The sequence below is a fragment of the Sciurus vulgaris genome (assembly GCF_902686455.1).
Source record: "Sciurus vulgaris genome assembly, chromosome: 17".
Lineage (NCBI taxonomy): Eukaryota > Metazoa > Chordata > Mammalia > Rodentia > Sciuridae > Sciurus > Sciurus vulgaris.
Genome location: NC_136478.1, coordinates 16,597,274 through 16,621,719, shown reverse-complemented (window position 1 = coordinate 16,621,719; position 24,446 = coordinate 16,597,274). Strand labels below are relative to the sequence as shown.

Sequence of the window (24,446 nt, the reverse complement as noted above, 5' to 3'; positions counted from 1 at the left end):
CCTGGGTTTAAAAAAAAAAAAAAAAGTGCATAGAGTTTGGGCATGATACTCTGCTTTTTAATTACAGAAGGTGCTCATGGTCCATCCAGAAGATTTAGTGCCTGTGTCCCTAGTTCACCTTGTGCCTGTCTCTCCAGACCAAATGGGAACTAGGATATGATGCTTAATCTTTGACACAGCACAAATGGCAAGTTTTAAGTGAACAGACGAGCCAAATGGAAAGTTCCCTTCCTTTTTTTGTTATCCTGAAAGTTATTTGGACAACATTTGGTGTGTTTTGTGCTGTGGGCACAGTAAATGGGCCAGTGCAGTGTCTTTCCCAGAATGACTTCTATGGACTTTGATTCTTTTGAGCAAATAGAAGGCTTCATGTGGGAAGCAATAAAAAAAAAAAAAACACATATAAAAATGAGGACTTCTCCCCTTTCTTCTCCTCCCTTTTCTCTTCTTCTTCCTCCTCTACTTCCTCCCTCCTCTTTTTCTCCTCCCCCATGTTCCATCCTCTAGCCTTAGGAAGCTAAGAGGAGCAATAGTTCTGACCTGCTTACCTTGAAAGACATCAGTTCTCATATTTAAATAGAGAAAATAATGATGGAGCCTAGAATAATTTTTCAGACTTTAGACTTGGTGCAAGTTCTGATCTTGATGCAAATCCATGAACCTCTCTGAATGTCATTTTCACATCTGTCCTACGTGCTTGATAGATGTGTCAAGAGTGAGATGGGATAACATGTGAAACTCTACAAACTGTGAGGAGTTGTAAATGTACAAGACAACTCTTTTTTTTTTTTTTTTTTTTTTTTGTACTGGAGATTGAACCCAGAGGTGCTTAACCACTGAGCCACATCCCAAACCCTTTTTAAAAATATTTTGAGACAGGGTCTCACTGAGTTGCTTAGGGCCTCACTAAGTTGCTGAGGCTGGGTTTCAGCTCTTTATCCTCCAGACTCAGCCTCCTGAGCCACTGGGATTACAGGTGTGTGCCACTGCTCCCAGCTGTACAAGACAACTTTGATGATGAGTACCACTAATTATCATTATGATTGTCATCATTACTACCACCACCACCATCACTTCTACTATAACCGGGTGGTTCCTTAAATTTTAATTTTTTGTGGGGTGCTGGATATCAAACACAGGGCCTAATGCATGCTTAGCAAGCACTGTACCATTGAGCTATATCCCGAGCCCCTTAAATGATTTTTTAACCCACCAAAGATAAGTTATATTAATCTATCAAATCATATCAATATGAATGAAGATAATTTATTTGATGGCTGAAATTTTTTAAGTTAAATTATTTTTAACTGATACATAAAAACATAAAAATTATACACATTAGTAGTATAACATGCACTGTTTAGTTACAGATATACATTTGTAATGCTTAAATCTGAGCTGGAACTTTTAGTGCCTTACCCTTTTTTTTTTTTTTTTTTAAGTTGTAGATGGACACAATACCTTTATTTTATTTATTTATTTATTTTAATGTGGTGCTGAGAATCAAACCCAGTGCCTCACATGTGCTAGGCAAGTGCTCTACCACTGAGCCACAACCCCAGCCCCAGTACCTTACCCTTTATCATGCTGGACTCTCACCATGATTCATCTTAATCTTTAGGAGACAAACTTTATTACTAGGAATTCAACCTTTAGACTGTTCAAGACTCTAATGAGTGCCATCTCCTCTTTCTCATGATGAATACTGACCTACTCTACTGGGAAAACATAAGACCTTAGATGTTCTGTAGTTATTGAACCAAAGGACAGCATGTATTTGGACTTGATTTGACTATTATTCTCTTTCTTTATTACCTTTAGAAGAAGAGGAATGTCATCTGATTTCAGAAAGCAGGCACTGAGCTAGATGCTTTATCAATTATCTCAGTTATTCTCTCAGGAATTTTGGGGGTAGGTGTGGTTATACCCATTTTTCCAGAGACTAACTGCACAGAGATTAAGCCAACTGCTCTAGGTCTCACTGTTACATTAAGTGTCAGCGCTGGGTTTTAAACTCAGGCCATTTGACCCTTAAGTCTGTGCTCTAGCTGCTATTAGCAGCTAAAAAAGTTAGCTGTCTCCTAACTTTATTAGGCTGCTCATGGTGTTTTTTCTTGTTGTTTTTGTTTTTTGGGTTTTTTTTTTTTTTTTTGCAGGGGGGAACACCAGGAATTGAACCCAGGGACACTTAACCACTGGGCCACATCCCCAGCCCATTTTTATTTTGAGATAGGATCTTGCTAAGTTACTTAGGGTGAGTTGCTGAGGCTGGCTTTGAACTCTTGATCCACCTGCCTCAGCCTTCCAAGCTGCTGGCATGCTTATAGGCGTGCGCCACCATGCCCGGCTACTGCTTATAAATAAAGAGCACAAAGGAAAAAAATTTCTTAATAAATAAAAATACCTAAAAAGAAAGAAATAAGAGCCACAAAGACTGGGTTTGTAGCTCTGGTAAAGCACTTGCCTAGCAAGCACAAGGTGCTAGATTCCATCCCCAGCACCACCAAAAAAAAAAAAAGCACAGGTTTTTTTTTTTTTTTTTTTTTTTTTTTTTTTGGTACTAGAGCTTAAACCCAGGAGCGCTTTACCACTGAGCCACATCCCTAGCCCTGTTTGGGTTTTTAGTTTTTATTTTGAGATAGGGTCTCTCTAAGTTGCTTAAGACATCGCTAAGTTGCTGAGGCTAGCCTTGAACTTGTGTTCCTTCTGCCTCAGCTTCCTGAGCCACTGGGATTATAGGTATGCGCCACTGCACCCAGCCAAAAAAATATATTTTTAAGCAAGTACTTGCACCAAGGATGAGTAGAAACACACCAACAGTCATAGGCTTAATTTCCCATGCTGAACATATTTAAAGTGACATTCTAGTCAATTGCATTGAGACGCTTACATTTCTAGTTTATTTTAACTATATATTTTCGTGAGTAGCAAAGTTTTCATTGCATATCTGTGGCAAGTTGTTGCTAAAAATTTTAATGGCTTTTTACACCTGTTATGTATACTTAGAAGCTTGTCTTATTCTGTTTTGTCCCAAGCCCAGCTTCATTTGCTGTCTTTTACTTCCAAAGAGCCAGTCAGAACAGAAGCACAACTTTTCAAATGTTTATTCCCACACATTAAAATTTGAATGTTTAGTCAGTAATGAATGCCTGTTTTTCCAAGGATTTCCAGTGTCAGTCAACTACAAGCTTTGTAGATGGGTTAGCTACTCATACTTACCCTCAGAAGTTGAAGAGGGTTTACAGCTAGATGACCCTGGAGATTTTAGGAACATATTTCTCCCAGTATCTGGGTCAGGAGCCTGAGAGATCAGGGCTGGGCGGATGTCAGGAAGAAAATGGTGCCAGGCTAAGGACAGTTACAGTGTGAGTAAAGTTGGTGACCTGGAGAGAGCCAGGCCCAGGCAGACAGGAATAGTCTTCTGCAAGGCCACTGCTGACGAACAAGGAGGTAAAATGATGGCGTGCTTTTATCAACAACTCAAGAGTCTCCTCTTCCCCTTACCTTGCTTTTTCTCCCCACGGTTTTTTGCCTTGTTAGTTCTTTTTGGATAACAATACTATGTTTAAAGTCTTTTACTATCATTCTAGTGGGGTTTTAGGACAGAGCAGAAATACTCCACCTCTTAATCTCTACTTCTCTTGTACTTGGGCTTTATCCCTTGCACCAGAGTTCAGCTTTCTTCTTATGACAGCAGCATGACCCCTGACTGATCCAAAGATACATCTTCCCTTCAACACTCAGATTCCCGACCTGGCCCCAAATGCTGAAATTCCAGGGAAGATACTTAATGTTCCAGCTAATGTTGTATGAACTAACTTGAGGCCCTGGTCAGCGCTTTGGACTAGGGAATAGTCCCACAGATTTCCTTAAGTGATTTGGCCAAATCAGCATGATGGTGATAGATTTGCGAAATAAAACTGAAAAGATAAGGACTTAGTACCTTACTTCTACTGCTAAACTATAAGTGTTCAGCCTTTTCTAGTGATGACATAAGTGACAGTTTGGAAGCCCTAACATTTAAAACTCTGCTCCCTTTCTTCTTCTTCTGCATAATCATTTACATAGATCTACATATGTTAGACTGTGGTTTGTCTTCCTCTTCTGCATCAGACTTAGGATCTTTTATTTTCTGCAGAATGGCTTCCTTTTTACTCTTCTTATTCTGATCTAAAATGACCAAGAAGATTGTCTTGTTTAGAAATTCAAAGTCACAGAATTTTAGGATATTAGAGGTAGAAGAGACTTTAGAGACTTTTTCTTGGCATGAGTTGCTCCTTTGAAATAAGGTCTTCATGGTCAAATTAAGTTTGGTAAGTGCTCCATACAACTATGTTCCCTTTCTGGAGAGTCAGAGCATCTTAGCCTGTTAAGAAGTCTAAGAAGTTCCATAGCAAAGAAAACTGATAATTTCCTAAATTTATTTACTAAGGAACCCTTTTGTTGTCATAAGCATGCTAAGTAATAATGTTCCATGAAACATGCTTTGGGAAAGAATCCTACCATCTTATTTTATGAATGAGGAAACTAAAGCTCATGAAAGACTGTGGTTATAATTTTCCAAGTCTAATGCCAGGAAGAATGAGCACTCATGTCCTGTTGTTGCTGGTGACTTATGTTGGCCAAGTGCTAGAAGTATCATGTCTTCCCCACTCTTCCTTGTTTTTAATTCACTCATCATCAGGAACAAGGTTTGTCATATTATCCAAGGTAACATCAGCAAGGTGAGTTGGCACACAGATCAGGCACCAGGTTTGCAAAAGTCTATTCTGCCAGTCTCCTTTAAATCAGACTCAGTGAGCTTTTATTATAATAGCAAATATTTTGTAGTGTTCCCTTTATTTTGCTAAAATAAAACATATAGCTTCGTAACCTTAACCTACATGCATATTTTTAAAACCAATATAATGCCTCAACTGTATTTTAATGTACAACTATGTAGGCCAGTTCTAACACATAATGAACTGTTCATTTGCTCTCATATTGAGAATCACTCAAATTAATGACTACAGATTAATTCAGATGTCCTGTATTGACAACTCAGAAGTACCATAAATGACATTGAATAGCCTGATTTTTCCAAAATGGTAAATTGTTTTTGGCAAAATTCCAAACAAATTAACATATTCTCTCTCTCAATTTATATGATAGCTGCATTCTTGAAAAGTTCAATGTGTATTAAAACCACCCAAAACTCTGATTTTGAACATTTATTACATGATAGCACTTGGATCGGAGTGCTCTACTTGTATTAATTCATTCAATCTTCATAATAATCCTATATAGGTATGAGTAATATCCCTATTTGAAAGATGAGAAAACTAAGACAAAGAGGATAAATAAGTTATCCAACAACTGTCAAGTGGCAGAGCAGTAGACAAACCCAGGCAGTGCAGCTTCAGAACTTATCCTTACCTCTTCTATGTCCCTGTCATCTGAAGGATTCAGAAACCAAGTCCCCTGGACTTTCCCTCACAGATCATGGTTAACAGATGGCTCCTTCAGATCCTGGAAACCATGATATCCAAAAGGAATACAAGCCAAACACCTGCTTTCAGTGTGTTGACTATCCAAAAGAATGAAGGGAGAGCAATAGGCCAGTGTTTGGGCCAGCCTTGGACCAAGGTCCCCTGACCTCTAGGACCTGCCAGCAACTCTTCAGAGAGCAGAGAGAGGAAACAGCCTGGTCTTTCTTTTGCCTTTCCTTGTGTTCCCCTATCTTTTGTCAGAATCACAGCCCAACCACAGACTACACCATCCAGCAACTTCCCATACTGTACACATAACTGGAAAAAGCAGGGAGCAGAAAGAAACCAAAAGAGACCAAACACCTTCAGGACTGCCAGGCTGGGGAGAGAGCATGTTGGAACTTTTCCTCCTATCCTACAGCCTGACTTGGGACTTGTTTCTCCCTCAGAGAGTGATTATGCTGATAATCTGATGGGCCTCTAGGTTGCAAAACCCGTTTATCTCTGCTCCATCCACTGAAAGGAAGGAGTCCTTAGTGTACTCTCTCCTTGGGGTGACAGAGGATAACCTCCCAGATTAATGCTCCAAAGTTTGTTCCAGCTCATTGCTCATCATCCCATGGTTGGTTTGCTCATGGCAAATGTGCTCCAAATAAATTCCATGGCCTCCAAGGTTTGGTACTTAGTAATAACATTACTAGCATTTATTAAAAGCACTTTGTGCTACTAAGCTGTTCACATCCAATATCTCCCTGGGTCCTTCTAAATACCCTACAAGAGTGCTGGGCACAGTGGCACACACCTTAATCTGGTGGCTTGAGGTGCTGAGGAAGGAGGATCGTGAGTTCAAAGCCAGCCTAAGCAACTTAGTGAGGCCCTAAGCAACTTAATGGGACCCTGTCTCAAAAAAATTTTTTTATTAAAGTTGCTCAGTAGTTAGGCACCCCTGGGTTTAATCCCTAATAACAAAAAAAAAAAAAAAAAAAGAAAGAAAAAACCCTATAAGATAAATATGCTTATTAACTTTATTTACAGATAAGAAAATTGAAGCCAAGAAAGCACATTTAGATGCTCAAGTCACACAGCCATTAGAAATAGAACTGAGGGCTGTCTTACTGCCAGCCTGGTTGCTCTGAAGAAACTCCTCAGAACTGACCTGAAACTAAACTTGAGGAAGAGCTGAACTGTTACAGGTGTATTGGAACAAAGATGGGCTTCTGGGACTTCCTTCCTTTACCACTGGGCTTTCTTCTCTCTGATTCTCCTGGATCAACTGATATTCATTCAGTTACTAATAATGAGGAAACTAGAGAGATCTTCCTGAAGGGCCAGTCTGCTAAAGGTCAATCCTCAGGTAATATTTTTTCAGTGTTTTTGTGGTTGATAATATAAAGACCAAGCAGGCGATTAGCTCAGCCTGTAGAGTGCTTGCTGAGCATGTGCACCCGCCTGGGTTCGAATCCCCAGCACCTCGGAAGGAAGCAAGAAATAATAATATAAAGACCAAACTCATTAGCAAGATTTATAAGACCCTTCATACTCTGGACCCATCTGTTTTCTATGGCTTTTTCTCCCACATGTCCCCCAGATGCCCCAAAGCCCTCATGGCAGCCCGCAGTACTCTGCCTCCATGTCTTGGTCCGTATGTTCTCATGCATCAAATGCCTTCTTCCCCCCACCTACAAGTGTGATAAACTTGCCTTCATCTTTCATCCTCAGTGTTACATCCTTTGTAAAAAGTCTTTTCTGATTTCTCAGGTAAAATTAGCCCTTACTTCTCTGGCTTTATAGCACTTCACAGTATTGGCTCGGGATTAGTGTAGTGATCAGTTTACAGGCAGCAGGAAGCCATAGTCTCTTCCACTTTTACTTCATGAGAGGAGGAGAGAGTGCATGAATTCATTTCTATAAGAGGCATGGAACGCTTCTCTTGAGTTTCTTTGTACTGCCTTTGCAATAGACTTAGATCTTAAACTGGAAAGTCTGGGACTTCCAAACTCTTCCAGTGTTCAGGTTTCCCAAGAACTGAAGTTGTCTGAACAAGTTTTCTTAAGGAGGAAATTTTGACTCCCTTATTTGGAAATGCCTAAAGTTTTGTTTTTTGGTATTTTTTTTGGTAGGGTGCGAGTTATAGTTGGGTTATAGATATGCTGTCCCCAAATCAGCTGGGGGAAGGAGTCCTGAGGCAGAGTGAGAGAATGAATATTGATCCATAACCAGGATTGGTCTGCATTTCAGAATTGTCTTCTCCTTGCTAGATATACAAGCTGTTGAAATTTTAGCATGTGTGTTTCCCTTAATTCCTCCACTGGGCAGAGGTTTCTGCTGTAATGTCAGCTTTCCCAGCAACTGAGGAAGCTTTCATTGCCCTTTCATTTTCCTACGGAATTCATGTCAATAGCCTGAGACTTTCTGTGTCTTCAGAATCAGGCTTCACATACACATGTTTAAGAACAAACTCTCCTAATAATTGAGGAAAATATTCAGTCTTAATTCATGAGTCATATGTTTTTCTGATTACTTCTCAATGTGCTTACTCTCTTTTATTATTATTTTCATATTCTGAAGTGGTGCAGATTTAGGGTGTGTTAAGTGAGCAAGGTGGGATAAGTCAAACATGAGAAGCTGTATAAATCACAGTATAAAATTATGAAGTTTGGGAACAGTAAAATATACTGTATTTATATGTAATTCTTCTTCTAAAAGTTGCCACAAAAACTGAATTGGAAGCTTCATGTCCTCATGAAATTTCCTATATTTTTAATGTGTATGAAAGACTTTTTGAATATTAAAGTCTTCCAATTGAATATTAAAGTCTTCCAATATTAAAGTCTTCCAATTCCAATATATATATATATATACCACTCCAAAAGGAAACTTCTTTGCTGATAACTATGAAAGTTTTAAGAAGTAGAATAGGTTGTGTCTACATCATTTCACCCTTGTAATTGATAGATTTTTTCATAAGCAGAACCAAGACGGTGACCTCTTCTTTTGAAACCATGGTGCATCTCCTACTGAGTCTCCTATCCAGTATTTTTCCCCAAAATTCTACCTTACTGCATCTTTACTATTATTATATTATTAGAGTTTTCCTGGGGAACACTTACGTGTTATTAGGTTACTAGAGTCAGCTGGGGGGCATAAAAAGAAAGTTGTTGTTTTTTTTTTAAGAAGGTCTAAGCCCAACCTCCGAGATTCTGAGTCTTAGCTGTAAGGTGAGTCTCAGGCATTTTAAAAGTTCTCCAGCAGATTTTAATGTGCAGCAAGGGTGGGGATTCCCTGACTAGAAACCATGAATCACTCAGATGCAGTGGTAGACCCTCTGGGCAGTGTAGTTGTACTTTTCTGGTTGAGGTGAGGTTTGTGCTCTTCAGCATGGTACATGCCATGTATAGATTAGCACATAATACAGATCCTACCAGGGTCTCTGAGGGATGCCTCATAACTAATTTTCTCTGATTTTTGGTCTAACCCTTAACCTTATTTCTGAATCGTCATACACAGAGCATTGAATTCCACTGATCAAATGCCCTAAGACTATGGCCTACGCTTCCCCTACCCATTGAGCATGACCAAGCCAAGCTAGACTCAAGGCTGTGTGACCAGGGTAAACCTGGGATGATTCATGATGCCCCAACCCTAACTGGCACCCCACAGGAAACCCATGCCTTAGAATCAGCCCCTTTTCCCTCACCAGCCATGCACCATGAAAATAAAGAAATTTGGGGCTGGGGATGTAGCTCAGTTGGTAGAGCACTTGCCTCGAAAGCATAAGGCCCTAGTTCAACCCCCAGCACCGCAAAAAAAAAAAAAAAAAAAAAAAAAAATTTTGTTTTAAGTTTGATGATACAAGGGAACGACCAAATTCTCCCCATAGTATCTTCCTGCATATCAGATTTCCTAGTAATACACATGTTTAAAAGTAGGGTTTATAGAGCTTAACCAGAAAGATACAGGTTTGGATTCTAGCTGTGTATCCTCAAGCAAATCACAAATCTCTTTAAACCCCTTTCCCTGATTTGTAAACTGGGACTAATAATACCTACCTCATAGGACTGGATGAGATAATGTGTAGAAAGAGCTTAACACAGTGACTGGGTGTAGTAACCAGGTGTAGTAACCACTCAATAAGTGGTAGCAATGGCCATTTTCAGGTGCTGTCTAGTTCCACACTGGAGTCTTAGGTGCAGAAAAGAAACAGTATTGTGCTGCCCTCAGCAGGTATCTGCATGGAGATCCTCATGGCCAGAGACAGTGTAGCCTCCCCCCTCCCCCAGCATTACACTTTGAAGGGTAAAGCATGGTGGCACATGCCTGTAATCCAGCAACTCAGGAGGCTGAGGCAAGAGGATCACGAGTTCAAAGCCAGCCTCAGTAGACTAGTGAGACACTTAGCAACTCAGCAAACTTTGTCTTTAAATAAAATATTAAAAATGGGGGGCTGGGGTTGTGGCTTAGTGGTAGAGCACTTGCCTACCATGTGTGAGGCACTGGGTTTGATCCTTGGCACCACATCAAAAATAAATAAATTAATTAAATAGAGGTATTGTGTTAATCTACAACTAAGAAAATATTTTTGGAAAAAAAGGGATTGGGGGGCTAGGGACACAGCTCAGTGGTTAAGTGCCCCTGGTTTCAATCTCTGGTTCCAAAAACTAAATGAAATATAAAAAGGACTGGGGATGCAGGTCAGTGGCAGAGTACTCCTGGGTTCAAGCCCCAGTTACATACACACACACACACACACACAGAGAGAGAGAGAGAGAGAGAGAAAGAAAGAAAGAAAAAAGCAAGCAAGCAAACTGAGCTTGCAATCACTTTCTCAGGATGTTGCTGCTGATCTCTTCCCCAACAAGCCTCAGCCCGCTGCTTTTGCACAGGCTTTAGCCATTTTCCTTGTCACCTTTGTTCTATTTCAGTGCCTATGGGGGTGCAGGAAAGCTGCTATTTAAAGACATTCTGAAAGATGCTGCCATCACTGTTCTACTGCTATGGCAGCTGCCACTCCTGTCCCTGCCACAGTGAGCCACAGGGTCTGTGACCGGCTGAAGCCTTGGGTAGCATGCCTCAGCAGGAGCTGGGTCAGGAAGTCTGACTGCTCACTTTTTGTTTAGGACCCCTGATCTGTCGCCCCTACCAGGGGCTAACTGCCAGCTGTGATCTTGGTCTTTCCCCAGACTGCCTTGCTTGTCTATATCCCTGTAAGCATTTTTGGCACTTGACCAGTTAAATGTTTTCCCTTTCTCTTCAATGAAAAATCATGCACAGTATCTCCCATCCCCTTCCCACCCCATCTCCAGTTCATAGTTGAGATGTTCTCGCCTTTTAACAGCTAGATACATCCAGAAAGGGTGAAAGTGCCATTTATCTCTAGGTCTAGCATAGAAAAATACTTTGAAAATAAAAGGTTTTTGAAAGGCTTGGTAACCTCCAGCTGGTAATAATGTCACCTTGGACTTCAGCATGTGTGAGATTCTCTATCCGTCAGGCATGGATAGAAATCCCTTAGACGTGTGTAATCCTGCCTTTCTTTGCTGACCTCCCCAGTGCTTTCAGTGAAGTGTCTCAAAAGCCTGGGCTTTCTGTTTCAATTGGCACTAATTTCTTTTTCATAGACCCATCAAATTGAAGGTTTGAGTTTTTCAGTGAAGCATTATTCCCCTTCAGGCCAAAGCTCCCTGAATGAGGTCCAGATTGTCTGCCTCCATTTTGCCCCTAGTTTGTTTCCTGTCCATTATCTTAGAGAGGCCACTTGCCTTCCAAACCCTGAGTCCATCTCCTTCCTGCTTGCCTAGCAGAATTCTTCCCAGTGCCCTGAGTTCTGCACAGCAGCACAGTCAGAGTGTTCCGATGCGCTTGACACCACCACCACCTGACTCACGCTGGCCCCGATGCTGCACTCAGCATCGAGTGTTTTCCTGGTTTATCCCCTTCTCCCTCTTCTAGCTCCCGTTCACTTACTGGTTTGCGTGGCCCCCTAGTTTTGGCTCTGTCCTCTACTTGTTTTCAGAGATGTACCTTTCCCCTTATTTTCTTAGCTCCTTAATGGTAAACCAAATTTCCTCAATGTGGTGATAATAATACTTTGAATTACATTATCACTTTGCTTATGATAGCAAAATACTCTCACATACTTTATCTCTGTTGACCCCTATCACAAGCTTGTAAGGTAGGCAGTATATGTGCTTCATGCTCCCCACTTTATAATGGTAAAAACAGCAACCACTTGTAGATGCAAAATAGCGTGGTTGTTAATAAAGAACACTGCTTCTTCTGGTGCAGTGGTACACACATGTAATCCCAGCTACAGAGGGGGCTGAGGCAAGAGTATCACAAATTCAAGGCCAGCCTGGATGACTTAGTGAGAGAACCTGCCTTAAAATAAAATGGGCTGGGGTAGAGCACTTGCCTTGCATGTATGAAACCCTGGGTTCAATCCCTAGCACTGCAAAAAAAAAGAAAAGAAAAATGAACACCGGCTCCAGGTTTGACAGAGGGCACAGAGGACAAAATGGTCCCAGCTACATGGGAGACCCGCTGCCAGGGTTTGAATCTTGGCTCTGCCTGTTACTACCTGTGTGGTCCTGAGGAAATTGGAGATAGTAATAGTACCTTTTTCATTGCATTGTGAGGATTAAATGTTAATATAGCTGTCTCAAACCATACCTGGTACATACCAAGTACTATGTAAGGATTAGCTATCATTATCCATTCATTTGTTCATTCCTTCCTCAAAGAATTACCAGGCACGGTTTTTAGGCCTCAGTGATAATGAGAGTAACAAGCTGGATGCTGCTCTGGCCTCATAGGATCTCATATTTGTCTTGGAGACTGACAGACCACCACTTCCTTAGCACCCACCATAAGCATGTCCTTGGATCCTTGGAAATAAATTATTACAACAACAAAACCTTCAAAAAGAGGCAGCAGTATCTCCATTTTACAGATGAGATCACCAGGTTCTGAGGTGGAAAATGTTCGCTCAGGATTCCCTAGCTGAGGATTGGAAGCTCCAGGATTCACCTTACAGGTTGCCTGCCTCCAGCCCACTGGGTTTCAGCTCTACATATCTGCCTCCCCCACTTAGCATAGTCCCTTGCACACAATTTGGGACATATTTGCTAAGTTGTTCTCTATTGTTGATCCTGGACTCCCTGCCCCATAACTAGTCTCACCCATTCACTTTCACTTCCCTCAAACACAAAATCACACAGGTTTTGACATGGAGGCACAGAGGTCAAAGTGAGGATTCTTAGGAGTTGGACCAAAGCCAGATGTAGGAACCCCATACTGTTGCCCCAGCTATTCAGAATACTGCTGCAGGAGGATCACTTGATTCCAGGAGTTCTGGGCCAACCTGTGCAACATATTGAGACCCCTTATTTAAAAAAAGCTAGGAGCTTCCTGACAGATTCATATTACATCCAATGCTTATTCCAGCATGTTTTTAAACAGAAGAAATCAGGTTCTGGGTTCTCTTCCTCCTCTTGGTCCCAAACTAGAGAATCGTTTTCTCTGCCAGGATAGGCTCCAACTACTGACTCCAGTTCACCTTCTTCCCCCTGTTCTCTCCTGATGTATGTATGTATGTATGTATGTATGCATGCATATTTTATTTATTTGTTTATTTTTTGGTACTAGGAATTTAACCTAAGAGCTTTACCCCTGAACTACATCCCCTGGCCTTTCGTTTATTTTTTATTTTGAGACAGGGTCTCGCTAAGTTGCTTGGGCCCCTTAAATTGCTGAGGCTGGCTTTGAACCTTCAATCCCACTGCCTCAGTTTCCAGAGTCACTGGAATTACAGGTATGCTCCTCTGTGCCCAGCTCTCTGGTTTTTATTTCAATGTCTAACTTCTTGTTATTCCTCTTTTGTCTTTGTACCCAGTACTTATTTCTTAGCCACAAAGGTAGACATTGGTGGTTGATGGGATTGTGTGGAATTTAGTTTCTTTCCTTCTGATCTTTTTTGCCTCATTTGTGAATTCTAAAGAAAATTGAATTTCTAAGTACAATTAGTGTATGCTAGCATTTAACTTTTTATCCTTAAATATTCAGGAACCCATTTCCCCCTCAAATGTTAAGAGATTATAGATAGATTGAGGGTGTGACTCTGGAGTAGAGTGCTTGCCTAGCATACCTGAGGCCCTGGGTTCAATCCCCAAAACAAAAAAAAAAAAAAAAAAAAAAAAAGAAAAAGAAATTATAGATGGAAAAGCCTCTGCTAACACATCCTTCTATGAGTCTTTCTTCCTGTAAGTGTCTTATTTGTAATCATTTTTTAACAATGACAGAAGAATAGCGGTTTTATGAACCATTAGTAAACCATTAGTTCCATTAGTAAACCACCATGAAATATATATATATAGTTTTTTGTTTTTTTTTTTTTTTCTTTTTACAGTACCAGGGATTGAACCCAGAGGTGCTCTACCACTAAGCTATAGCCCCAGCCCTTTTTTATTTTTTTGAGACGGGGTCTCACTAAATTGCTAAGGCTGGCCTCAAATTTATAAACCAGGCACAGTTTATTCATACAAATGAATCTCTTCATTATTAAATGTCCTTACTAATGGAGCTCATATTAGAGAGGTAGTATGACTGGAGATACTTTTTTTCTTCCTCTATTTTCCAGATATTTTGGATTGTGGTTATTTGGTTTTAGAAACAAATAAATAAATTTTGGAACTATAAAGAAGAAAGATATCTGCCATTTATTTCTTCTTTTGATTTTAACTCAAAGAAAAACCACTTCAGGGATGTCCTAGTCCAGCATATTCAAAGAGTCAAACTGTTTTCCTGCTCTTCCATTGAAAGTGCACCTGTGTGCCTAAGGCAGTTTTTCACTCACACTGTTCCCTTTTCAATCAGCTCTGCCTATTCTGGGCTTTTCTCAGCCACATCTAACCCTAAACACTGCCCTTGTCCTGGAAGCTTCAGCTTTGTGTGTTTCTGGGAACCTGCACCTGCTGTATTTATCCGAGGACACCACACTCTCTAAATTCTCTTGATAAGGTACCACAGCCTCTTCCAAAGAGTTTTCAGTCAAGGAATCTGGGTACTTCTTTAAGATAGCTTTGGCCAGGGTCTAGGGATTTATAGCTCAGTGGTAGAGCATACGCTTAGCATGCATGTGGCCCCACGTTTGATTTCCCAGCATCACCAAAAAGAAAGCGGGGTGGGGGAGGTGATAATCCCTGGCCAAAGAGCTTTCTTAGATGATAAAAATGTTTCTTTGAACCACCTGCTGCACTAAAACTGAGCCAGCTCTTCCCTGGATGAGAGGCAGCCACCTCCACTCACACTTAAACCCCTCCCTCTCCCCATTTCCCTGGGGAATCCTTGGGTTTGATACAGACAGGGATGAATGGCAGGTGTGTGGAAGTGTTAATGAGAGGGTGCCTCTGCTGGATTGCCTATATCCTGCCCACCTCAGAGGCTCCTGTGAGTAACTTTACCTTTGAACTCTCCTTGTATTCAGCCCCTGATCCATGGGATTTGGTGACAATCCCCGGCTGGCAGGAAGCTTTGATCCTTGGGGAGTCCAGAGGAAGTCCTGTGATGTATGGGATCCCTAGAGTTACAGGGATTGGGGAGAAGCCTACAAGGGTGGGTTGCTAAGATAGACCCATTAATTAAGAAGGAGCCTTTGCTTAACCCTGTTACCTAAAAAGGAGATCCGGTGCCTGCTAACAGGGCAGCATCCCTCACAGTTGAAGTGGTGTTTGCACAAATATTATTGTTATTTTAAGGACACAGCAGTGCCCAAGGGGAAAATTCCTACCCACACCCAAGAAAGAATGGAATACTTCAGAACTTCCGATTTATTAAGGCGAAGCCACCTTACTTTTTGTTAGGAGGCTGGGGTTAAAAAAATCTCTAATGTGCAGCTCACCAGGTGAAAGATTCCTGTAGGGTTGAGACAAAAGATGAGCATGTAATAAACAGTGGAAACTCTGGAATTTCTACAAGTGAGATGTTTGAGCTGTAATCCACTGGAAAGTGTAGGAGAATTGTCTTCAAGCTGCTTTTGCTTTGAAACTGCCTTTGTTTGAGGTGGTTTGGAGGTGAAGAGACTCACCAAAGCTTCCCTGGTGCCACCCAATTAATTTGAGAATGAAGGCCTTCTCATATACAGGGCCTTGCTCCTCCACCTCCAGAGGTGAAATGACTTCCTTCACTTCCACAAAATTGTGTGCATCTCTCTCTCAGAGTGTGTGCCTTCTCCCTGCCCCGCTGTGGCTGACAGAGGGGCAGTGTATGCATTATTCATCCTTTTCTGTCACCAGCACACTGCCAGGGCAGGAGGGAGGCCCTCTGAATAATGATTACTGCGTGAGTGAGTAGTAGTGAGAAGAGAGCTGCAGGGAGTCATTGTCTTCCAGGGAATCATCTCATGTTCGCTCTCAGCCTGAGGAAAGAACTTTCTCACCTAAAGATAAGTTATAAGAGGGCAGGAGGGATAGTGCCCTAGTTAGGGCAAGGACACCTAACTCCCATTCTGTCTCTGCAGCTCTCTGAGAAAGCCCAAGAGATAACCACCCTGCAGGCATCTTTGTGAGATTGGCCCCCAATCAGTTAAGTGACTGAGGCACTTAACATGGTGACATTGGACAAGGAGCATGGAGAGTGGTCTGCAGGGCTGACTGTATAATCTGTGCAGCCCAGTGCAAAATCAAAATGTTAAAAGAAAAAGAAAAAAATTCCTTTAATGGTAATAAAATATGAACTTTTTTCTTTCTTCTACAGTTTCTCTCTCAACTTGTCACAGTGTTTATTATTTGCTATTAATGTTATTCTAAGTAGAGAGAAACTAAAATGTGAAATTACCAGCATCAGTTTACTGCTCATCTTTATTTTGCGAGATGCAAATGTAAGAACCTTTAACTTGTAGGCAGAATCACCAAAATTACAGAATTTGTATGATACATGCACCTACTACCAACACTATCTTTGCTTTAAAGATAACAAGAAATGAAAAGGCCAGGCACAGTGGTGCACACCTGTAATTCCAGCCACTCAGTAGTAGAACATCCCTGGGTTCAATCCCCAGGACAAAAAAAAAAAAAAAACACACACTGTAGGTATCCTTCTTCCTTCTACGTCATATTTTTTGGTGTTAATATTTGGCTAAAACATGCCAGTAAATGAGTAAAAAAGGATTGATGGGGTTCCTGTTCATCCACGTTTCTTAGAAAGCTATTGCCATCTTTCTGTGTTAGAGGCAAGTTCTAGTTGGAGTGGAAAGTATGGCCTCTCCAGGCTGTCAGCACCTCCATTTGCTTATTTGTATGTGTAACTGACAAGCTGACCTTGTACTTGCTTGAGTCTTGTCCCGCACATAAGTACACCAGAATCCTGTGCTCATGGGCATGGTGACCTATAGGCAAATGCACTGACACACAAATAGCACCAATCTCCTCTGCTCACATTCATACTCCATTGTCTCATTGAACTTCACTTACAAAGCACAAGTTCAAAGACAAAATTAATAACTTCAAGATTGCAATAGCAAAAAAAAAAAAAAAAAAAAAAAGATTGCAATAGCAGATCATTAAACCAAGCAGCATGAGGCCCCTCACCACAGAATCTAGTGTGACTTCACAGGTCACATAGTCATGAAGCCAGCCCTATTTGTCTGGCATTACTCAGTAGATATTCTTAGAATTTGGGCTTTTACAAAGTCAGAGACTGATCAGGAATGACATACATGCCTTCTTCATTCTTGGGTATTTTATGATATCTGCCATGTGCAGATATGAGGCACTATGGCTATTATACCAGAGTGAAAAAGGCAAGATCTGGCCTCAGTGTCAGTAGTGCCTATGATTTATAAGAACATTTTAAAATTACACAGTATTCATTCCCCAGTGCCAATAAATAATCACCCAATAATTTTTAAATCATAATTGTGATGGGGGCTACAAACAGAACCACAGGAAGGGTAGGAAGGCTTAGCTAGGTGGAGTTAGGGAAGGAATCCCTGAGGACTCAATGGTAGTTTAGGCAGAGGGTGGAAGAGTTGTAGGGTGAAGAGGAAGCACACATCTTCCACTAGGGAACAGCATGTGCAAGGGCCTTGATGTAGGAAGGAGCTTTGCTCAGGAAAGGAAATAAAGAAGGTCCACACAGCTGGACACAGGGTCCACACAGCCAGAGGGAGACCAGCTGTGACAAAGGCAGGTCCCAAGTAGCCTTTTCCCCTGCTTTCCTCCAGTTCCCCAATACCTACACTACAAACATCACCAAAAGATGGAAAGGCTCATTCTATATGCCCATAGCGAGTCCAAGATGTTGTGCCACACGTGTGCTTATGTGAAATGCCCCAGGGACCCTGGGACCAGACCACATGCTTGCCGCTCACCACATTCACTTCTCATCTCTACTTGCCATCTTCAGTTCACTAACTGTGGCTAAAATGCGCCTTCCCTTTCCTCTGAATGCTCATCACTTTCTCTGCTTTTATAGGGCCGTTACCCTGTAAAAGGCACATTGTCTTCTCTTTCCTTTTCCTGGTGGTAAGCCTTTTAAGAATATGTTCTGTTCTGTTAAATGGCTTAACAAAAATCTTTGCTTAGTAGTTAATTCACTTAAATGTATGCCTATTTATTTATTTTCATTTTATTTTTTGGTACTAGGGATTGAACCCAGGACACTTTACCATCCAGCTACCTCCCAAGTCCTTTTTATTTTTTTTATTTTGAGTTAGGGTCTTGCTAAGTTGCTAAGGCTAGACTTGAATTCTCCTGCCTCAGCCTCCTGAGTAGTTATCATTAAAGGTGTGTGCCACCACAGCCAGCGCCTGTTCATTTTTAATAGGTAATATGCTCATAAAATTTAATATTAAAAAGGAACAAAAGGGGGCTTGGGTGTAGTTCAGTACTAGAGCATGTGCTTAGCTTGCACAAGACCCTTAGTTTGATCCCCAACATGGGGTGGAAGCTGTCCTCTGAGGAATCTGGAGTAAAAGAGAACCCATTTTATTTGTTTGTCTGTTTGTTTGTTTACCAGAGATTGAACCTAGGGGTGCCTTACCACTGAGCTATGTTAAATTTATTAAAAATTTAATATTTATAAAATTAAATTATATTTAATTAAATATAATATTTAATATAATATTTAATTTAATTTAATTTAATATTTAATATAATATTAAATATAATATTTAATTAAAATTAAATTATATTTAATTTTAATAATATATATATTTTTTTTATTTTGAGACAGGGTTTCCCTAAATTGCTGAGTCTGATCTCGAACTTGCCATTCCTCCTGTCTCAGCCTCCAGAATCACTAGGATTATAGGCATGTGCTACTGTGCCCAGCAAGAGCCTGACTTTTTAATGTGTATGCATGTGGGATATTTTATTTTATTTTATTTATTTATTTATTCATTCATTTATTTATTTATTTATTTCGGTGTGTGTGTTTTGTACTGTATTAGCTTTTCAATAAAAATACAAAATAAGGGACCAGGGTTGTGACTCTGATAGAGCACTTACCTAGCACATATGAGGCACTGGGTACCTCAGTACCACATTAAAAAAATAAATAAAGTTTATATATATATATATATATATATATTTATAAACAAAATAAGAACACAGACTCAGGACATTAGAAACCTGATTTTACCAGCTTTTTATTTAATTTAATTTAACTTAAGAGGGCATTGAAGATTGAACCCAGAGCTTCACATATGCTAGGCGAGCACCCCAACCACTAAGCAACCTCTCCAACCCTCTACCAATTTTTGTCTGAGTTAACTTTAACCTGCTAACTCTAATAAGTTTTCTTATCTATACAATGGAGCTGATAGCCTTCCTTTATATGACTGGCATAAAATTAAGAAATATATAGAAAGTACCTAATATAGTACCTAATCCAAAAAACAGTAGGTTTTGAGGCTATAAACCGTAGACCAGAAGTAACCCTGCAATTAGCTGTAGGCAAGTCAGATGACTCCTTGTGACCTGTTATCTTCTGTCCATAGTTTGATCAGATGGTCCCTAAGTCTCCCTTACTGAGTTTCCCTATTTCTTTGAAATCTGCTTTTTGCCAGCAGTTCTCACTCCCAAGCCAGGAGGATTTTTTTAGGGAAGTAGTAGGTCCTGGAGGCAGGTGATTTTGGCACCCTTCCAAATTCCATGTCAGACAGTGAGATCAGAGCACTGGTAGTGACAAATGGGTATGGGTCTGTCCATGTGGTCCTCTTGTTTCCCTTCACAGAGTTGCAATTGGAATATATATATAAAAATGAGTGGGGAAAGCATGGAAATGGAACTGTGGTGAAAAATTGTAAAAGTAGGGACAATGAAGGCATAATTGCAAAGAAATAGCCTCCTGGGTTTCATAAGGTAAACACCTGTGTGGATGTTGGCAGAGGGCTTTCTGGGGACTTGAGAGAAACATGATGGTAATCAGTTGTTTTGAGAGTGGACAGCCTTGCTCATGTGTGGTCCAGAAGTGTCTGCCAGGCTTTGGGATTTGAAGGGATGGGTCTGGGATGTACCCTTGATCCTAGAGTAAAGAGGAGCAGCAGTCCCAAAAGCTATGCAGTGAGACATTGGGGTAAAGAGAAACACAAGGGAAACTTGTCTCAGGACAAGTGCCACAGCCACCCCTCCCTGCTGCTCCAACTCAAGGGCCATGCACTATCTTCTTAAGGGAGTCTCTTGGTTTCCTCCTCGTAGGCAGATGGTCATGACCCTGTCTCTCTCTTACAGGTGCTGAGGGATGTCCTCAAGGATCTCTACCACCTGTTGAAGCATGTGGTGCGTTTGGAGTCTGATGATGTGGCCAGGCTTCATGCCCAGCTGGCCCTGGAGGAACTGGATGAGATCATGAGAAACTTCCTGTTCCCACCACAGAAGCTGGAGAAAAAGATCATGGTCTTGCCATAGACCTGATTTCAAGGGACTTGGAGGAGTCCGGGAAGGAGCCAGCAGCCAGAGCAGTGCCTAAGATTTCCAGCAGATGGCCCCACTGCCTCTTTGGCACTGGCAATATGGCTGACCCTGAGGTGACACTGATCACTTGGGTCTTCAGGCCAGCCATCCTAAAGCATCTATTTAGCTGTCTAGCACCGAGCCTGAAGCATGTGCCATTAAAAGAAAAGATATTATAAATCTCATTGATCTTCACGTTTTTCACTGTCTTGTAGAATTTAAAGGATGATGTGTCCTAGCTGGCACTGGTGGTACATGCCTACAGTCCCTCAGTGACTCAGAAGGCTGAGGCAGGAGAATCCCAGATTCAAGGCCAGCCTCAGCAAGTTAGCAAGACTGTGTGTCAAAATAAAAAATTAAAAGAACTGGGAGCCAGGTGTGAGGGCACATGCCTGTAATGCCAGTAGCTTGGGAGGCTGAGGCAGGAGGATCGTGAGTTCAAAGCCAGCCTCAGCAACTTAGGGAGACCCTATCTCTAAGTAAAAAATAAAAGGGCTGGAAATATTGCTCAGTGGTTAAGTGCCCCTGGGTTCAATCCCCTATACCCCGCCCACCAAAAAAAGATGTCTCCAAATGGAAATATAATGTTAACATGACTGATGGAATTTGATTAAATGACCATTCTCTTGCTACTTGAGGAGGAGTTGACCACCCATTGTATATCTTGATATTCTTTAATGGTGAGATTATTCTTCCTCGGGATAAACAGGATAACAAGGAATATGCAGAGCTAGTTGTCTTGGTGCTAAAGAGGCATCTGATTATGAGATGTACTTGGGGGTCAGGGAAAAAAAGTAGTGTCTAAAACATAAAAGTGGAATAAAATTATCTTGGCTTAGAGCAACAGGTCTGAATCTGGTCCTCTGGTATTGAAATGGAAAGCCGAGGAGTTGAGCAGGCTTTGATCCTCAGTAAAGAAAGAGCAGGCTTTGATCCTCAGTAAAGAAAATATACTGGTCAAATGGTTGAATCTTCCAGAGAAAAAAAGTAAGTCCTGTTTGTCCACCGGCGCCATGTCCTCTCACTCTAATACTGTTTGCAGGGAGTTGCCCTGGTTATCAGGGGGAAGGAGCCACAGCATCTCAGAATTGGTGTCCTCCGTTCAGTCCGCTTTTCCTTTGAAAGCTTGAGTGCTTTAACAATGAAGTGATGTGAAATGCACATGGCAAGTGGGTACACACTGGTGGCCTGATGCCAGGTTTGTTGAAACGATTTCAGATGTAGCAGTGTAGTCTCTATTTATACATTTTGGCCACTGCATTTTAATTAAAGCTAAAAGAAATGACAAAAAGGAGAAACTGGTTGGCCACTTGAGATAAGCCCTCCCCATTGTCCACGCTTTAACAAGACTAATGCAGAGTTCCTTAATCAGTCCTCTGCTCTGTAGGGGTAGGCGTGGAATTTTATCACAGGACTTTATCCCTGCCTTCTAGGCTATCCAGACCCTGGAGAACCAAAACACAATTTCTGTGACTGAACTCAAGTGACCAAAGGATCTATCTATAAACTTGCAATTTGCCAGTTAACATCGGGATACTTCTCTGGCCAGATTACACACCATGTAATCTCAGAATCTTTCTGGTAAGCAACCATTTCAAGAGGCCGACTTATATACAGTTATGGGTCATGGTTAGCTTAGAGAGAGGTAGTTAGACACCTTTAAGGAATATTTTTATTTAGCTAGTGGAGTGGCATTTGTTTCTATTCTCCAAATAAACAATGTCTAGAAAATCAGGATTGTAGCTTTCAGATCAGGGAAGAATCTCCTTTGGACCAACCAGGTGCACCTAAAAATGCTTGTTTCTTGGACTTCCTCTAGCATGCACAAAACCCACTCAGATAACCAGATTGCATATTCTCGATGATTGATCATACTTATTACTTTATATGCATCAAATGCATTCTAGTTCCGAGGACATACCCTAATTGATCACTTCAATTAGACTGAGAAATTCTCTAGTCTAAAAACCTTGAGAGCCTCTCAGAGCATCCTAGTCCCTGTGTTTCCATTTATAAAATGTCTTAATTTGAACTATTTGGCAAGAGACTAAAAGCCTCAGTTCTTTTTTTTTTTTTTTTTTTGTGTGTGTGTGTGTGTGTGTGTGTGTGTGTGTGTGTGGTGCTGGGGATCAAACCCAGGGCCTTGTGCTTGCAAGGCAAGCACTCTACCAACTGAGCTATCTCCCCAGCCCATCAGTTCTTTATTGATTTTGATGGACTCAATTTAAGAAGAGTGACTTTTTTGGGGGGAGGGTACTGGGGATTGAACCCAAGGGCACTCAACCACTGAGCCACATCCCCAGCCCTTTTTTGTATTTTATTTAAAGACAGGGTCTCACTGAGTTACTTAGCACCTCAATTTTACTGAGGCTGGCTTTGAACTCAGAATCCTCCTGCCTTTGCCTCTGAGCTGCTGGGATTACAGGCATGCACCACCGCACCTGGCTAAGAGAGTGACTTTTTCTTTCTGACTTTGAGGGGAAGATTCCTTAGTGAAACCCTTCTAAACATGACTAAATTATTAAAATTTTCCAAGTTTTTAAACAATTCTTTCAAATTTGTGTGTGTGTGTGTGTGTGTGTGTGTGCGCGCGCACTCATGCATGTGTATGTGTGCCCAAACCAATTTTAAAAGACATAGAACTACAAGGGCCCAGGACACATGGCAAGAAATTTTCCTACACAGTGGAGCCTCTGAGGCATGTTTTTCCACCCGCCTCCCATCATCTCTTCTCCCTCAGAAGCTGCTTTCTTCCTGTTCCTTCTCTCTACATCTGCCATTGAGGTTCTCCGGGTAATCACCTTCAGCTCCTCCCTTGTCCAGTATCTAGACACTTGGACTCCCCTGTAGCACTCCCTTGGTCTTTTGCTTGACCTGTCCCTCCTCCTCTCCTTTCTTTCCCTTCCTGTTCTCTTCCTCCTTGTCCCTGATTCCCTGTCCACATCCCTTGGCCTACAGCTGATAGCACTGTGGCAAGAGACATGCATGAGCCCAAAGCAGGAACTGCAGCCAAGCCCCAGGCTTCTGCCCAGGAATCGCCTGCTTGTTCAGGTTAGCCTTCCTGAACATTCTGGAAGGCTTTCCTTCTCTGCATTGTTTTTCTTTCTCCTTGGCACAAATTTGCCCTTCTACAAATCCTTAGCTATTTAATCAGCAGTCTTGCTTTGCTCTTTATCATCCCCCCATACTACATTTTCCACATTTCCTGATATGCTCCTATCTGTCTTCTGTTGCGTCTGTTCATCTCTCTCTTCCATTCCTTTATTTTCCTATGGCTCTGCTCACTCATCCACATACCGGGGACTCATCCACATACCAGGGGGGCAGGGAGCAAATCACAGACGGTAACAGCAATTTATTGAGCACCTATTATGTGCCAGGTGCTGTACCAGGCCCTAAGAGCACAGCACTGAGCAAAACAGACAAATCCTCACCCTCAGGAAGCTTGTGTAGTCACTTTAGTGGAAGGTGACAGACAACAAATAGGATCAGTGAAATGGATAGGATGCTGAATGGTGAGAGATGCCTGGGAAGGCAGGTGGGAAGCAGGGTTCAGAGGAGAGAGGAGGAGAAGTGTGATCAGAGGAAGTCATCTTCAGATGACCTTGCTGAGAAGTTTGTGAGTAAAGGTGGGAAGGAGCACCTGTGGAGACAGCTGAGGACAGGCATTCTGGGTAAAGGGCCCAGAGGTGACGGGGTGTCTGGAGGGTTGGAGGAAGAGCCTGAACTCAAGGAGAGGGGAGTTGAGGAGGTGAGGAAGATGATCACTTTGAGCAAAGGGGCAGCCACAGATCTCTCTCCCTGAAGCCCCTTGAGCTTGTTTTTGGAAAGTGCTTTCAGGCCAAGGTGATAAGTGCTATAAAAATAAATTAAAAAAAAAAAAAAAAAAAAACAGGAAATACGTGTTACTACATACAGCCACTTTTTTCCTCCCTTCAATCAAAAGTGGCCAGACCCCTCCTTCTTCTCCCCGATTCCGCCCCAGCTCAGCTTCGTTGCTGTATGTTGTCACAGTTCCTCTTCTTTGGCA

The 24,446-nt window shown here is 41.6% G+C and overlaps 1 protein-coding gene across 1 annotated transcript in view; it reads left to right on the top strand.

Annotated features, from left to right (window-relative positions):
- The window catches only part of TANGO6 (transport and golgi organization 6 homolog), a 166,550-nt gene extending 143,641 nt beyond the window's left edge, over window positions 1–22,909 (top strand). Inside the window, 1 exon segment of the mRNA XM_079116932.1 lies at window positions 20,195–22,909. Coding sequence (XP_078973058.1) covers window positions 20,195–20,371 — 177 coding nt within the window. The 3' untranslated portion in view covers window positions 20,372–22,909.
- The last annotated feature ends 1,537 nt before the right edge of the window (window positions 22,910–24,446 follow it).